Consider the following 17,361-nt stretch of genomic DNA (forward strand, 5'->3'; position numbering starts at 1 on the left):
ATGAATGAGGCCCTTCTAGAGACGCAGTCCCTTCAACATAGTTATGTTTAAATATAAAATATAATGAAAAATAAAACATTTATCTTTTTCATTTTTCAGCGAACCCGATCTACCTCCCCCTTCCCTACTTTTCTACGAGCTAAATCAGGAAATTTAAACAAATACACACTTTTGTTGTTTTAATAAATTTTTTTTTCATTTTTAAACAAAGCATTCTAATTGATTTCTATCTTTTTTCTTGCTATTGAATAAATCAAAAACATGTTCAGGGGCGTATTCAGTAATTTGCTCAGGGAGCTTTTTTCAGCTCTGAAACCCTCATGAAAACCTTAAATTTCACTGATCCAGGGAGGGGGTGGGGGCCGGGGAGGGTGAACTCCAATAGGGTTTCCATTCTCCAAAAAAAAAATGCTTAAAAGTTTGCAAATAAAATTGCGCAGATATCGCTCAGAAAATATGGTTATTTCGTGGAAACCATAATTCCAGTAAAATGTTCGGGGTCCAATATAGCTCAAGGTCAAAAATTTTTTTTTTCTGTGTAAGACGGTTTCCTCCCCCACCTGTTTTTCCCCCCTCCATACACACATTTTAAAGGGAGTGTTCGCGAAAAATGAAAGGGGGTATAGGCTTAATGCGATAAAAAAGCGCTTTTGATCCTCATAGACGCAACAGATAGAAGTAAGATTAGTAGCGATCAGAAGCGCTTTTTTATCGCATTAAGCCTATACCCCCTTTCATTTTTCTCGAACACTCCCTTTAAGTACGATCAATTTTATTGTTCTCGCGTAAAAAAGAAAAAAATATTAATAGATATAACAAAGAAAAAGTTCAAAACGTCAAGTTTCCTGTAAAAACGTGTATTTATATAAGTAGAAAGACTGCAAAATAAACCGGATGTGTGCGATGTACCGGCGAAACCAGGCAAAGCTATTGTCACCCTAACTAATTTACAAAGGTAAACAATATTGTAAGATAAAATAAAGCTAGAGATTGGGATCGTATTATGAAAGAGCTCTTTATCAAAAATGTTCGTAAATCAGCGTTATGATCGAAATAAGGGAAATTTTGAATATATATGAAATAAGATTTTTTTACAAATGTAATCGACATTCGCACTATAATTTAAATTTTTTTAATAAAATGCCTATTTTCTAATGAGCTGGCCTTGAAAAGTTGGACTATAACGGACATTTATCACACTCTAAAGGCGAAATCATGGGGGGGGGGGGAAGGCGGAAAACGACCCCCGGCCCTTTCATATTAGACAAAAAAGCGAATATGCGAAAATTTTACTTTCAGTGGGAAACCCAGTGGCAACTGTGTTACAGATTCTATTTATCTAGGTAACATTTTTCATTTTAAAGGGCTTGGTTTTAAACAAGGATAAAACTATTTGGTCAAATTCACCTTGCTTCAGTTCTAAAGTTTTCTTTGAAACAGTTCAAAAAGATTTGAGATTTTTTTTCTCATTCAGATTTTTGTTTTTTTTTCCTGTAAATTAAACAAAACACTAATGTAAGCCAGAACAAAAATCCTCAAAATAAATATCAAAATATCCGTGTGAGTTCAGAAACGTTAAAATCGTAAAAATATCTTGAAAATGAATCAAGTTATTAGCAAAAAAACGGGTGTAGAAAACTTATTTTTTTTTTAACTTTTGAATTTTTGAAATTTTGAAAAAAGGAAAAATGAACGGTATATTAGCGGTTCATAGACGTATATCTTCTGATACGCATTTAAAAAGAATTTTGAAATAAATCGACCTTACCGTGTGAGCTTTTTAAAAAAATAATTTTTTACTGAATTAGTTACATTTTTTTCCTTTATACATGTGATCAATGATTGCTTATAGTTATTGCTATACTGTATAATTTTTGCTGGTGCAAAAAGGATTTGACAGTTTCATCATTAAGTTAAACAGGGTAAGAGACCTTCTTTCCGATACACGGTTACAGTACGGTTCATTTTAACCCTATCACGATTGAGGGGGGGGGGGGTCCACCCACCCCCCTGTGGTTTATTCTGAATAACTTAAAAACTGCTTTCATTAGAACACTAAAACTTTTTTACTTTTCAACAAATTAGTTGTAAACAAATTTTGCGGGTCTGAGCTGTACAGTACGCATACAGAATACAGATAATACCAGGCAAAACGGGTCGGTACACCAAATGAATGAGGCCCTTCTAGAGACATTCATGTGGAAATGTAACTAAACAGCTTATACAGTAAATTCTGACTAGCTGTCAAAACTCTATGCACTGAAATAATCCAATTTTTCAGAAAATCCACTTTTTAACGTTTTTTCCAGAGATTTTAACGAATTTTATCAAAGATCTGCAGTTAATACATTTTAAAATACAAACTCCAGGTATCCAAGCAACAATGAAAATTTAAATTTGTACACATTTGATTAACTTTAGCAATTTTAGACTGGAGGCCGCCTGATCATGATGGAGGACGGCGAATCCTGGGTTATATTGTGGAAATGTATGATCTACCTACAGGAAACTGGATTACTGTCACAGAAACAGAAGGTAGGATTTTACAAAATACATGCTTTTGCTAAATAACTAAACTATACTCATGCTAAAAGTCTTGTATTGCACCTGTTTTTTGGCAAACCCTGTCAATTATAAAATGCGATATCCAGAGAAAAGAGTATTAGTTTGTACACTTTTATATTGTTTAATGTAATTTTGCTTTAGACAAATATAAATGATGAATACATATGCTACATTGTAAATGGTAGGCGCTTCTAAAAAGGACCTTATATATGAAGGAAATTGACTTTAAAGAGTCAATTTAAATTCGAACACGGGAAAAAACTGCTCAATATTTTCTTTTCTTTAAAACTGGTGCAATAGATCTATTTGGATAGCAAGAATTTAAAAATTCGATTTGGATTTCCAAATTTTTGAAAAATCAAATTTGCAACATTTTGAGGATTCTATCGAAAGAACCTAATCGCGAAATTACAAAGAATTTCCTACAGAAATTGTAGTCCAATTCTTGTCGATCGTGTCTTAAAATGTTTTCATAACATGTCAAAACAAACAAGAATTTTTGCGGCGTTTTTAAATGAAAAACATTTTATTTGCAGAAAAAGGTTTTTATATTAAGAAGCATAAAAATCCCAATCTTATTATTAAGGAAATCAGTGTAGATCTGTTCTCGACAATATTCTTTGTGGAATTATGTACAGGTACATAAAATATTCTATGGGAAATTAGAATATTCGATGTGAAATTATGTAATAGGTACATTAAAATAAAATTTTAGGTTTCGAATCCGAGCATTCAATGAAGTGGGGAGCTCGGTTCCTGGAATACCTTCAGATTCTTTTGTAATAGATACCCCTGGCGTTCATATAGCTCCTTATTTCATCCTTTGTCCCCCTAATGAGGTAAAAATATAAATTCCTTATTTCATTATTTGTCCCCCTAATAAGGTAAAAATATTGTTCCTTATTTCATTCTTTTCCCCCTAATGAGCTATGAATATAGTTCCTTATTTCATTCTTATTTCCCCTAATGAGGTAGAAATATATAGTTCCTTATTTCTTTATTTATCCCCCTAATGAGCTATGAATATAGTTCCTTATTTCATTCTTATTTCCCCTAATGAGGTAGAAATATATAGTTCCTTATTTCATTCTTTTTCCCCCTAATGAGGTAAACATATAGTTCCTTACTTCATTCTTTGTCCCCGAAATAAGGTAAAAATATATAGTTCCTTATTTCATTCTTTTTCTCCCTTATGAGCTAAAAATATAGTTCCTTATTTCATTCTTTTTTCCCTTAATGAGGTAGAAATATAGTTCCTTATTCAATTCTTCTTTGTCCCCCTAAGAGCTAAAAATATTTTTTTCTTCGTTCATTTTTCGTTCCCCCTAATAAGTAATAAGATACAAATATAATTCCTCATAACATTCTTTATTCGAAAGAAAACAAAAAGATAAAAGCATAATATCTGTAAATCTGTTTTAAAGGGGTTTCTAAATATTTATTACTTCTGGACCCAATTATGGTCGATTAGTAATTTTTAAAATTTTCTAGTTTCCTACCTCGACCGTCCTTTTTTGGGAACCCCTCAGATTAAAAAAGAATTTTTTTACAAAATTTTTTCGGAATTATTAAAAATGCTGCTTTTAAGGCTAAATATTTTATAATGTTAAAAAAAAGCAAATACGTTTCCTTCAGGTTTCAAAGCTTGTTCATGACACAGTACAATTCCGGGCTAAAGCGTTGGGCACACCAACCCCCAATATTCTGTGGCAGAAGGATGATGAACCTATTTTTGTTACACAGGTTAGCGCAGCTTTTCTTAAGATTGCGAGAAAAAAAATGTGCAGGACAAAAACAAGGACAAAATTGGTTGAATGGGTTAAAAACTCCCCTCTTTAAAATACAACAAGGCCGGAATGTTTCATTTTTTTAACCCACAAATTCTACTAAATTGAGAGAGATAGGAACTTCCTAAATTTGATTTTAATCAAAATTATTCAAAGGTGTAAATTTTTTTTATTTAGAAAAAGATGATTTGGAAAAAATTAAAGATTTGACATTAAAAAGCGATTTTTTCATTCTTTTTGATATTTTTTATCCAAAAAATCATTTAGTTTTCAAACGTCTGATAGTAAAGGGAAATATACACCCCTGAAACGTTTTTCTGACCTACCAATTACCATTTACCTCATCCCTTGGGTTGTATGATTTGTTCAGTAATTTTAACGTTAGAAAGCAGAAACCCAAGCCAAGCATAAAGAAAAGTTAATTATAGGGGATTGATATAGAATCTGAACCGGATGGGAGTACACTGACAGTACACAATCTACAGCTGGAGGATGACGGGGTGATTGAGTGCATAGCAGTAAACCACGTGGGGAAAGCAATATCTTCAACCCGGCTCTGTGTAGTTTGTCCTCCTAAGTTTAAAACCGGGAACATACCTTCACAGTTTACTTTTAGAGTTGAGGATATGATCAGGTACTGTTTTATTAAATCAATTTTTTATAATTTCAGTTAGACCCATAAAACTGTAAAATAGGATGATAACCGTTGTAGACAATTTATGATTTGAAAATGAACATGAAACGCACCAGTTGTTTCATAATTTAACTTAATTTTCAAGCTTCTGGTTAAACTGTATTTCTCTATAACAACATCAAATATAGATAATAATGTTTAAATGTCGTCTTCCTATTCCACAATTTGATGGGTCTCACTGTAAGAACACTTGTTAGGTTAAAACTCCCAATTGAGGCTCAGCCTGATCCGTTGTTAACATTACTGAAGGATGAAATTGTTCAAGATAACTTCCATTGTCGAGCAATACTTAGGGATAGAGTTCAGCATTGTTTTTTATCCATTTTTCAACAATTTTTTATTCGTTTTTCATCGCTATTCTTCCATTTTTCAACAATTTTTCATTAGTTTTTCATCCATCTTTTCTTTTATTTATCCATTTTGCTTCCATATTCCCTCCGTTTTTTATGCATTTTTTTTCTGAATTCTTAAATCATTGAGGATTTTAGGAAACTTACATGATTCAAAATTTTATTTTGTTCAAGTTAGTTTTTATGGTATTTTGCAAAATGTTGACTATGAGTTATGATATTAAGATATAAGCCAGACCGAAGCAAACCCAATGTTATGAAAACAATCAATTTGAATAATCGTCAATGCTTCTATCTTTTGTCAGAGTCTAGATTTTCGATCAGTGATTTCGTAAAATCAAACAACAGAAAATAAAATTTTGAATTACGTAAAAATTGGTAGATTTCTCCTACTGAAAGCCAAAATCCCCGAAATATTAAAAAAGGATAAAACGATATTTAACTCTTCTTAGGGATAACAATGTGATTGTCAAGATTAACAGTGCAAAGGTATACTTTAAAAACTGTAGAATATCAAGTGTTCTCATTGTATAATATTTTATAATATGGCATGTCCGATTTATAATGGTAACTTTTCTTTTAATTCTATAAATGTAAAAGTGAGGAATTCAAAAAACAATTTTTTTAGTGCTGCAAATAAAAACACAAAAAAAATATTAAAATTTCATCATGAGGATACCATTGGAAATCAGACATCTTGCTCTAGAAATAGAGGGTCAATTGAAATCAGACATCTTGCTCTATAAATGGAAGGTCAATTAAAATATCGTCCCTTAAAATCTTATTTTATTTGTAGGAAACAGATTCTGGAGAGTATCGAATAGAAGCGGACAACGGGATGGCAATTGCTTCCTTCTCCTTCAGTATAAATGTTGAGGTGCCCCCTTCATCTCCTTCTATGCCTGATATTCTTGATGTGGCTCCAACAGGTATTCAGCAATATATATTTATATTTAGCCAAAGATTTATTCACACACAAAGATGTAAATACAAATATAAATGGTGTAGTTTAACTTTGTTGAAATAATTCAAATATGTTTTCGCCATATCTCTTTTTCGAAAATCTCATTCAGCCAGTGAAAATGGGGACAAACACGAAAATTTCGCGAACATTTTTGCAATTTCGATGAAAATCCGATTTTTTGCAAAAATTTTGAATTTAGGTTGAACATCATAATTTTTTCGTAGCAATTTTCGAAAAACCATTTTCGCGAAATATCCTTATTATAATAAAATATTAACAGATTTAAATTGTTCGTTAAAAATTAACGAAATTTTTGTTTATTTATACAATTGATGATATATTGTTCTAGGAGAGCTAACTTTAGCTTGGCAACCCCCTGATTGTGCAGTAGATCACTATATTGTAGAATACTATAGAGATCAGTGGCAGCTTTGGCTTAGGTAAAAAACTTTTTATAATTAATTAAAAAATTATAATCTTACCTAGCTTTTAGGGGTGCTTCGTGCCCCTTCAGTAGGAAGAATTTTGCCCGCCATTTTTTCATCGTTCAAAACAAAATTTTGTGAATTTTTTTGTTTAAATTGGTGGATTTTCGAAAGAATTGTAACTGTTGACTTTTTAACAGGCAAATGTTTTTCTAAGTAAACTATCTGTTAATCTTTCTTGGGGTCGTGTGAGTTGCCACAAAAATTTTGGCCTGATCGGTTCATCCTTTAGGGCGTTATTGGATATAAACGGAAAGAATGGCACCAAAACCAAACAAACAAGCAAAATATTAATAAAAATCTATATAATAGAACAAAACAAGAAATTCGTATATAAATATGTTTCCTATAGCCGGTTAAACAGCTGGACCAAATGGGCTGAACATTTTTGGGGACACTCAGTGGTGGCCGTGGGGGTGTTTTAGGCTAAAAAAAAAATTTCCCATGGGCAACGCCGGGCTCTTCAGCAAGTATAGAAAAAAAAGTAATTTTTGAGTTATAAATTGTACAGTTAAACAAACTTATTTAGAATGAAGACATGTCTTGATACAGTAACAGTGATAACAGATTTGATTCCAGGTTTGTTTATTATTTCAAAGCTTTAGACAATATAGCTTAGCTTTAAACGTCTGTATTACAAATCCATTCAGAATGCACTATGCCACTGATCCTTTTCTTTTGAAGTTTAAAGGACTTGATTTCCAAGGAATGATGGTTGATCTTTTATTTATTTATTTATTTATTTATTTTGAAGTTTAAAGGACTAAGTTAATTCTTTCGACATTAAAACAAAATATTAATCAAAATTTTAATAAGGGGAGCAGTTCAGGAAGTGACATTATCCCAAATTTGTAGGGTCCTATCATACCTGGAACAAATATGTACCCTTTATGATTTAAAATCGCATCAAAAAGCTCGAGGTTCTGTGATTTTACCCCTTTTTCTTATAAACATTTCTGCCTTTTCTTACTTTAATGAATGCTAGCATCAAAGATAATATATATATATATAGATATGCAGGCAGGTATAAATTTTGAGGTCTTGAGAAAAGGTGCAAACAGCACCATCTCTGTCGTACGCATGGCATTTTATCCTCTGGATTGTTGCTAATTTATCACTTTGTTTATGCGTGATAACACTAAATGCGTACTATAGTATCAACAATGTATACTGCATATTGTACTTAATGAAACAAATTAATCAATGCAAATAAAACTGAGGTAGGAATTTGACTAGACGAAGTTTAAATGTGTAAGTTGTACTGAATGGCATAGGTAAATTAACGCAATTTAAATAAAAATTATGACTATAAAAGTACATCGAGTCTAGGACAAATTACAACTGATCTGATCATAACATAAGCAAAACGCCTACTGTATGTTTGTGTTACCTTGAAATTTAATTTTATTGGTCAAACAGGTCCAGATAGCAACACTTGAACTATACAGGATGCAATACGCGTACTGTATGTTTATATAACACAAATGCGTATTTCCTACATATGGCAGTAAGGGGAGAAAGTACTATAGAAAGTAATCAATTTGCTATAGATGTCTCTCCTTGCACCTTCTATCAGAGGTTCAAAAATTAGTTGTCTGCTACCTGCCTGCATATCTAAATATATATTATCTTTGGCTAGCATTAAGGAGGTAAATAAAGTTTTATACTGCAGCTGTAAATGTTGATATGTATACTTTGCTTTCAGATGAAAATAGATATATTCTAATTGTAACTATTATATAATTGCCACGGGGAAGTTCCAGCTAGAATAACTTAAAGAAATGGCTAGCAGAAGGCTATTTCAATAAAGCTATATGAATTATCGGAAAAGCTAAAAGAGGTTCTGTAATAAGAGTTTAATGCCTTCATACATCAATGTACAATAAAATCAAGAAAACTGTAAGAAAAAGAAAAAAAATTTCTGAAGAAATGTAACTAAGGATTATGTGACTTGCAATTGTTGCAAATGTTACAAAATAAAAAGAAAAAGTAGATGAAAATTCCCTGTTTTCTTGTTATTTTTTATTTTTTGCTCAATCTTTTAGCATTTTCTCTACAATAAAACAATAATAACAATTTTTGCGGATTTATAATTATTTTTTGGTGGATGTTCAACTTGAATTTTCTAATTTTGAGCATCCATAAACCTTACCTGTGGTCATGTGAGGTCCAATAAAAATTTGGGTTCGGTCGATTAAGCCGTTTTGACGTTTATTGGTTACAAACAAACAAACAAAAAAGTAGACAAGTAAGTATGCTTTAGTATTTCTGGAATAAAATATGAAATATTTAATGGCCTAGGTCCAATTATACTTGTTTAGGAAGTAAATATAAGTTCCGAATAATGTCTGCTAGTATTTCTGGAATAAAATATAAAATATGTAATAGTAAATTTTCCCATTTACTTCTCTAGGAAGTAAATATAAGTTCCGAATAATGGCTGCTAGTATTTCTGGAATAAGTGAAGCATCACCGGAAAGTGAAGAAATTATGATTGGTGAGTTAATTTATATTTTTTTTTAATTATGCTTAAATAAAAAAATCTTGTTTCTTTTGTAAAATTAACATGATATGGCTTTTAATTTAATATAACTAAATTTATATTTCAAAAAACTTCTTTTTTAGTTAACAAAATTTTAATTAAAACAATTAAAGTTTTTTTGCCTATATTAATTTTTATATAGTGATTAAATGAGAATTAGTAAAGCTAGATTGATTGAAAAATTAAGAAATTTTGACAAGAAATATTTACCCATTTACCCCCCTATTATAATTTCAGGAAAAGTAGCTGAGGATGAACTGTTTGACCTACCAGCTAGAGGTCGGCCTACCAGACAAATCAAGAAAATGAGAAAAATTCCATCTTTTGACCGAGCTTCTCTTGACAGGAATTTTACATAAAAAATTAGAATAAATCTCCGATATTAAAAAAATTTGTTGTGAAGATCTTTTTAACATAAAAAACAACTATTATGCAAGGTTGCCCACAAAGAATGAGACATCTGTACGGAATTTATTAAATCTTTTTTATTGTTCCAATAATGGTTCCCTTCAACTGCAGTAAACTAGGTTTTTCTAATCTAGTCAAATCTTCTAATATACTTTTTTGTAAGGCAGAACCCTTAGTTTAACTCTCAAGTCAGTGTAACCAAAGAGTTTCAGGTTTTTAAATCCCACAATAAAACAAGGAAATCTGCGAAATATTTAAATTTTGTAAAGTCAAAGTAATAAACAGAAAAGACTGTTACAAACATTTCTATTATGTAAAATTTTACAGAAGTATTGCTTCAAGAGAAGTTATCCATCCAGAAAGGAGACATACTTCACTTGACAGGAATCATGATTAAAAAACAAACTAAAATGAAAGTGATTAAAAAACCTAAGAAACAGTCCATATTTTTAGAAAGTCTAAGACTCAGACTTTCTAATCCTTATATCTTTGAACTTCATGGTGTAAACCTTTTATATTCCAGACTTAGATTATGGGTTGTAAAGATACAAGGATAAGAAAGTTTGAGTTTTGACACAAACCCAAATTTTCTAATCCTTATATCTTGGCATGTTGTTTTAGTGTATAAACCTTTGATATTTCAAACTCTAGATTATTTGGTTTATGGTAAAGACTCAATTTTTGTTGGTGAAACAATTTATGGCGTACTTTTTTTAAAACATGAGTAAAGTAATTATTTTTTATTTAAATTTTTTTTTGTGTTGTAATTAATCATGAATACATAGAGAGGTTTATTACGATGCTAACAATGTACGCCGCGATGTTGTAACCTACAACAAGCCACCAGAACTAGACAGGCTCGGGTTCCTAGCTAACAAATATGAGTTGTCTAACGAAGAAATAGCAAAATACAGGAAAATAAAACAAAATAAAGAAAATATATTAATAAATAATGAATTCAAGCGACCGTAGACGTAATTTCAAGAGAAAAAAGAGAAAATGTAACACTTTAAGATAGAAAAACAAAGATATCTTTCTCATTGTTTCGCAGATAAAGGTGTAAAGTTACCTTTGTGAATCAGGCATGCAATTACCTAGACAGTCCCTTTAAGTAATATGAATTAGACCTAGCTCTTTGTTAAGTGGCTGCAGTTCCAAAGTTTAAAATTATATTCTGATTTTCTAATTTCTTTGGCCAAAAGTTATTTTGTTTTGAACCAGAATGAGTATGTCTCAACTTTGTCACAAGATGAAAGCAATCTCGAATTCAAGTATAGGTATGATTTTAGAAGCAATATCAATGATTATGAATTATTTTAGATTTTAAGTTTTAATTCCATTTTGATATCTAGCTTAACAATATTTGTAGTTTATGAAATTTCTAAAATGAACAAAAAAAAGTTTAAAATATTTTCTTGGTTGATACAATTTTATATTTTATATTAATCTATCTATCCACAATTGTGAGATCAGAAAAGGGCTTAAAATCTCTTAATCAACAAAAGAGATTCATGTTTGGGAGCAATTGTAATTCAACAACTCAGGAACATGAAGTCGACTTGTACACTCAAGTTATGACTTTAAATAATCAAATGAGTTTGAGATTCAACAATTGTGCAATGTAAACAGACCCAATTCACTTAATAAGTGTTTTAATAACTTACTAGTAAAGATTTTTAATGTAACAACATAAAATGCAATTTAGTTTTGCTTTAATGTCGTCTTCCTATTCTACAGTTTTCTGGTTATCATTGTAATTCCTATTTGTCTCTTTTGTTCCGGATTTAGGGATGCCCATATTTTCCGGATTTAAATACTAAATGATGCGCATTTTTCAGGTGTCCGAAGTGGTTCTAAGATAAGTTTGGATACTGCCACTAAACCTCTACAGATGGAAATATCAAACCAAGCAAGGTATTTCATCTATATATAAATTTGTCTGTCTGTCTGTTTGTTTGTTTGTAGCCAATAAACGTCAAAACGGCTGAACCAATCGGGCCCAAATTTTTTGTGGGACATCACGTGACCACAGGGAAGGTTTATGAATGATAAAAATTTTAAAAAAATGTGTTTTAAAGGTTTTAAATTTTGTAAAAAAAATTTAATTCTTGAAAATCCGCGATTTTTTTTAAAATCCGCAAAAAAATTTTCCTTTGTTTTAAAATGTAAACAAAAAGAACATGTTCACAATTTATAGAAGAATAGAAGATGGGTGCGAAGCGCCCTAAAAGCCTAGTCTTATAAAAATCATTTGAAAAGATTCAAATGTCAAAGTTTTACACCATTAGCTTGCAAAGATATTTAAAATCAAAACTTACGGCGAGTGATATCAGTGATTCTTAAAGTTGACTAATTTCCATGAAATGGATTTCGAAGAATGTTTGTAAAAATGCCTGGCCATATATCGAGAATGAGACAAAAATTGCATTGTGGAAATTTAATGAAAGCCTTTTATAGCATTAAATTATAAAAACTAAAGCTCAAAAAGCAAAAAGTCGCTAGTTCAAAACTAGGCCGCTGAAATATATTTGTAATTTAAAAAATCAATGTTTTTATCTTTGAAACAATATAATGTATGATTTTTGCTTGCTTTTTTGAATTGACGCAGCCAATTCAAATGTAAATAATGTTGGGGTTTTCAAAATGTTTGTTTTAACTACTCCCTTTGGAGTTGAGTCTTTGCTGCAATCTCTGATTTTATAATCCCTTTTCAACCCAATATCTTTATAGACCTTAGATATTTTAAACTATGATTTCGTGTTAGATAAAATAATTTAAGTTTGAAATATCAAAGGTTTACACTATTAGGTTCAAAGATAAAGGAACAAAGACTCAATTCCTTTGTTCTTTTTCCGATAGATTGTATATGAACAAATCATCTCTATATAGGAAATGCAATGGATGAAAATAAAAAATTTAGATCTTTAAAACACTTTTAAAAGACAATTATATTTAGGAAATCGAATTCTATGGGTCAGCTTTGCTCTGTTCCTGGAATACCGCAGCATCAATCCAAATCCGTTTCTTCCAACTATCTTGACAGAAAAACAAATATTTTAGGAAAATTAAATTCAGATAAAAATTCCTATTAAACTTGGAAAAGTTTTCAATGTATTTGAAATCAATTTGACAATTTTAAGATGACTTGATTTAAGAAATTGAGTTTTTGCCACTAACTCTGATTTTCTCATCCCATATATCTTTGCGACTAAATTTCATTGACATCAGATATCTCAAACTATACATTCTGTTAGATCAAATAATCTTAGTTTGAAATATCAAAAGTTTGTACCATCTGAGCTGAAGATTTTTTGAAAATTAAAAATCCGCGAATATGATGGGAACTTTAGAATAGAATATCTATAATCCCGATCGGTTAATTAATCTGGAGATTAATACCAAGAGGAGAACAAGCATTATTTAATCTGAGCTGAAAACTTTAGAATGGTGGATATTGAGATTAATGACTGATCCTCTCTTTTTCTTAATATCGAGACTATCCTAATCCTGAGCTGAAAACTTTAGAATGGTGGATATTGAGATTAATGACTGATCCTCTCTTTTTCTTAATATCGAGACTATCCTAATCCTGAGCTGAAAACTTTAGAATGGTGGATATCGGGATTAAGGCTTGATCCTCTCTTTTTGATAATCTCTAGATTAACATAATCTTGCAAGATTATCTTAAAAGTGTATGAAAAACGATAAAATTCAAATTAATATTTAATCATCTGAGAAACTGTAGCAACCAATCAGAGAAAAGCGGGCAACCAATGAAAGAACAGAAATATTCTCATTGGAGAAAACATTTAACGGATATCCAAGGAGAGAGAAAAAGAGTGGATTAGGACTAAAATGAAAAGTTTCCACAATGGATATTCGGATCAAGAAGTCAGGATTAAAGTTTATCCATTCTAAAGTTCCAAGCTCTGAAATTATATCCTGAAAAGTGTATTAAATTCAACCAATCAGAGTCGCATATATGAAGCCAATAAATTTGAAATTTTGCGCGCCATTTAAGATTATATAAAGAAACGGGAGAGACTCTCTAAATTTAAAAAACCGGTTTTTGTTTTTTCTATACTATAGCAAAGAAAGAACGGTTTAAGAAGAAATCAAAAGTGTTGCCATTGGATACTCAGATTAAGCAATTGGGATTAAGGGTATCTCATTCTAAAGTTTTCAGCTATGGAGATTAAGAAAAAGAGGAGATCAAGCATTAATCATTCAAAGGTTCCCAGCTCAGGTTTCATAGATCTAGGAATTAGAAAATTTGAGTTTGTGACAAAGACTCAATTGTTAAGAAGGTTACTTACATGAGAATTATTTAATGAAAGTATCCAATTGATTGATGAATTTACAGAAATTTATCAAAACATCCCGTAGATTTAATGTTTTATTTCGCATACCCAATTTAAACTCTGTTTTTTAAATATGTCAAACCAGCGTTTATTGATTAACGTCTAAAGATAAACCTTTTAAAGTTTTTGAAATTAACATTTTTAAAGTCTAAAAATCTCCGTTATCGAGGTCTTAAAACTAAGCATTTTAAAGTCTTGAAAGTTTAGAAAAAAGGAAAATAAACTTTTAAAGTTTAAGATTAATATAATTGTAAATGAATGATATTTTTCAAGACAAAGGTTTGCACCCATCAGAAAGAACTGGATTAAGCAACAACATCGGAGACTGTAAGAAGAGTTTATCAGATATCCAGGATAGAATTGGATCTCTTCAGGCAAGCTTTAAAAATCCGGAATCGCGGCATTTGCATGAAAGTGACGTGCACTTGCCGCGGTGAAGCACAGGCTCTCTCTCTGTCTTGTAAGTCAACGCGGCATGCGCACGTTAATTCCTTGGGCTCCTGCCTCTTTCTGGTGCGGGAAATTCAAATCTGACACTAAACTAAAATCCGGGAAATATAACAAAATCGAACCGCGCTACATTTTAGACACAGGAATTTTAAGTCTGAAAATAAATCTAAAATTCGAAAAATCAAAAAACGTGAACTCTCATAACCAGGACCCTAAACCCTATGTTTATATACAGTTAAGATTATATACAGTGGTCGTCGTATACATAAATACAATGAAGACGACTTTCGATTTTGATTTTAGAAAATTCGTTTTCATTGTATTGATATAAACGCCAACCACTCTTTAAGCGTTTCTTTTCTCAGGCCCTGCTCAAAACAAGTAGATCTCTAACCTCTAGTAAGCAAAGTTTGTTTGCAGATCTTCCAACATTTGCCATTCCTAAGCTCGAATCAAGGTAAAAAGATTGTAACTTACTATTATAAGCATACTTGATACTTAGTTCAAAGATATGCAATGCCTGATTTAAAACGATTCCCTTGAAACCGTTATCTGATCAAAAATGTGGAAGAAGATATTGTCGTTTTTCTTGGTTTAAAAGTGTTTAATTCTGATAATTTATATTGATTTTCCTGCAGTAAAAATGTGCAATTGTCTTTTTTTTTGTAGAAAACCCACAATTAAAAATAATTAGTTTTCTAAATTATAAACGTTGATATCTAGTTTATACTTGATCAGAGACAAAGCTTTAAAGTGTACCGTTGTTAATCGGGCAATGCTTTCTCTGCATGGAGGGTCACTTGAAACTACGCTTACAGTCCCTTTAACCATCAACTTTCCAATTTTACATGGTTGTAACATTTTTTCTTCTTCTCTTGTTCAGAAAAATTGAAAAAGTAGTTGCAGACAAGACTTTCAAAACTCACAGAAATAACTCCTATGCAAATGCAATCGAAGGGGATCCGGTTGTAGAACTATCATATCAGGTATTAAAGTGGGACTCATAAAACTGTACAATAAGAAAACGACATTTAAGCAATCTTATGTATATTATGTGTTGTTATAAAGCTTCTTTTAAATTGACATATGATCATTATAATGTGAAATGGGTCTGTGTACACTGTACAAGAACTGTGCAATGATCTTGGATAGTTAAAAAATATAAAACTAAAATTTACATTAGTCGTTTTCATATTCTACAGTTTTGCGAGTCTCCCTGTAGACGTGTCATATTTTTCTGTTCAAACTTGAAAGAAATATTGAAATGAAATGCACTTTTTTTATAAAGTTAGCTAAAGCTAAAAAGGGTGAACATTTTTGAGAAAACCTATGGGTATCCTTGTTTTTTTTTAGTTTCACTGGCACTTCAGCTGAGTCAAAAAAAAGTGTGATTTGCGGCGCCTGTTGCAAAATTGTACCTTTTTTGTGCAACTCTCCTGTTTGGTGTTTCTTCAATATTTTTTGAAAATTTGTAATTTTTTTTTGGTACTCCAATGGCCCAAAAGAAAATCCGTGAATATTTTTTCTCTCAAAATCAAAAGTTCAGAAAAGCAAAAATGTATATTCATATTATTTCTCTCTAAATCTAAAATGTTATTTAGATTGAATCAAAGAATCCCAGAAAATTGGCGAAATTGTAATAAGAAAATTCGCAATTTTCAGTTCTGGTCTAATTTTTACGGAAAAGTTATTCAAATTCTCAAGTTCCTTTCTTCTTATTATATTCTAAAGTATTAAATATATGCTGTTCAGTTGAAACCTTAAGAACCATAGACAAATAATTTTTCCGTAAAAATTATACTAGAACTGAAAATTACGAATTTTCTTATTACAATTTTGCCAATTTTCTGAGATTCTGTGATTCAATCTGTTTAAAATTTTAGATTTCGATAGAAACAATTTATGTACACATTTTTGTGTTTCTGAACTTTTGATTTTGAGAGAAAAAAAGGTTCGCTTTTCACTTTTTTTTGACTCACCCTGTATATATATATATATAAGCAAAGAACTTTATTTTATAGAGATATTCGAACTGATTGAGCAGTACATAAGAAAACTGAAGAATACGTTTGATGTAAACAAAAATAGTCCATGGTATCTTACATAATTTTGCAAATAAAAAAGCTTGCAATAAAACAAAAATGTAGCAAAAAACAGAATGAATTCTGTATATATATATATACACATATATCGTCTATCAAATCTTATTTTTTGTGGATAATCCTGTACTATTTGAAGGAAACCCAAAGGGGAAGGCCAAACTTTGGTTTATGATAAAATAGTCTTTTAATGACTTATTAAACAAGTTGGTAAATAAAAAAGAAAGTTTACAGCTGTAAGGAACTAAAAATATGTGACAAAAAAAGAATGAAATATGCATCATCGTCACTAAAAGTCTCATTCTTTGTGGGTAACCTTGACAATTTGTTTAGGAAACCCATTTTCCTTTTAACCCTGAACTGGCTTCCCTGGGTTCTCTAGAGTGTGATAAATTTCCACAGGAATGCGTTATAATAATAAATCAATATACAGTGAGAACCGGAAAATTGTGGAAAAGGAAAACGCGACGAAACTTAGACTCAAGTGAGGAATTTAAATGTCCGCCAAAAACCGGTTTCAATTGAGCGCCGGCTTAAATCTTGAAATAACAAATACGATTTAAGTGGAACCATCCATATTTGAGCCGCGGCTCAAATTCTTTAAATTCAGCCTCAATAATTCAACTTAATAAGTTATTTTTAAGATATGTAATCAA

At 30.9% G+C, this 17,361-nt stretch overlaps 1 protein-coding gene across 3 annotated transcripts in view; it reads left to right on the forward strand.

Moving 5' to 3' along the window:
- Nucleotides 1–17,361, forward strand: part of LOC111699009 (titin) — a 23,506-nt gene that overhangs the window by 2,785 nt on the left and 3,360 nt on the right. For 2 of the 3 annotated variants that reach the window (XR_002764659.1, XM_023469529.1), the window contains exons 3-26: nucleotides 100–148; nucleotides 874–955; nucleotides 1,300–1,343; nucleotides 2,431–2,535; nucleotides 3,152–3,203; nucleotides 3,281–3,404; nucleotides 4,201–4,308; nucleotides 4,781–4,986; nucleotides 5,244–5,339; nucleotides 5,849–5,885; nucleotides 6,193–6,325; nucleotides 6,710–6,800; nucleotides 7,375–7,424; nucleotides 9,259–9,342; nucleotides 9,625–9,733; nucleotides 10,123–10,179; nucleotides 10,581–10,709; nucleotides 11,017–11,072; nucleotides 11,634–11,709; nucleotides 12,752–12,855; nucleotides 14,430–14,530; nucleotides 14,972–15,063; nucleotides 15,490–15,592; nucleotides 17,039–17,107. Coding sequence is in view for 2 of the 3 variants with exons in the window: in XM_023469529.1 (XP_023325297.1) it covers nucleotides 100–148; nucleotides 874–955; nucleotides 1,300–1,343; nucleotides 2,431–2,535; nucleotides 3,152–3,203; nucleotides 3,281–3,404; nucleotides 4,201–4,308; nucleotides 4,781–4,986; nucleotides 5,244–5,339; nucleotides 5,849–5,885; nucleotides 6,193–6,325; nucleotides 6,710–6,800; nucleotides 7,375–7,424; nucleotides 9,259–9,342; nucleotides 9,625–9,733; nucleotides 10,123–10,179; nucleotides 10,581–10,709; nucleotides 11,017–11,072; nucleotides 11,634–11,709; nucleotides 12,752–12,855; nucleotides 14,430–14,530; nucleotides 14,972–15,063; nucleotides 15,490–15,592; nucleotides 17,039–17,107 (2,157 nt within the window). In the remaining variant the exon portion in view is untranslated. The remainder of the gene's footprint in view (nucleotides 1–99; nucleotides 149–873; nucleotides 956–1,299; nucleotides 1,344–2,430; nucleotides 2,536–3,151; nucleotides 3,204–3,280; nucleotides 3,405–4,200; nucleotides 4,309–4,780; nucleotides 4,987–5,243; nucleotides 5,340–5,848; nucleotides 5,886–6,192; nucleotides 6,326–6,709; nucleotides 6,801–7,374; nucleotides 7,425–9,258; nucleotides 9,343–9,624; nucleotides 9,734–10,122; nucleotides 10,180–10,580; nucleotides 10,710–11,016; nucleotides 11,073–11,633; nucleotides 11,710–12,751; nucleotides 12,856–14,429; nucleotides 14,531–14,971; nucleotides 15,064–15,489; nucleotides 15,593–17,038; nucleotides 17,108–17,361) is intronic. The other variant, XM_023469530.1, reaches the window with a different exon arrangement.

The sequence above is a fragment of the Eurytemora carolleeae genome, unplaced genomic scaffold (assembly GCF_000591075.1).
Source record: "Eurytemora carolleeae unplaced genomic scaffold, Eaff_2.0 scaffold337, whole genome shotgun sequence".
NCBI classification, from domain to species: Eukaryota; Metazoa; Arthropoda; class Copepoda; order Calanoida; family Temoridae; genus Eurytemora; species Eurytemora carolleeae.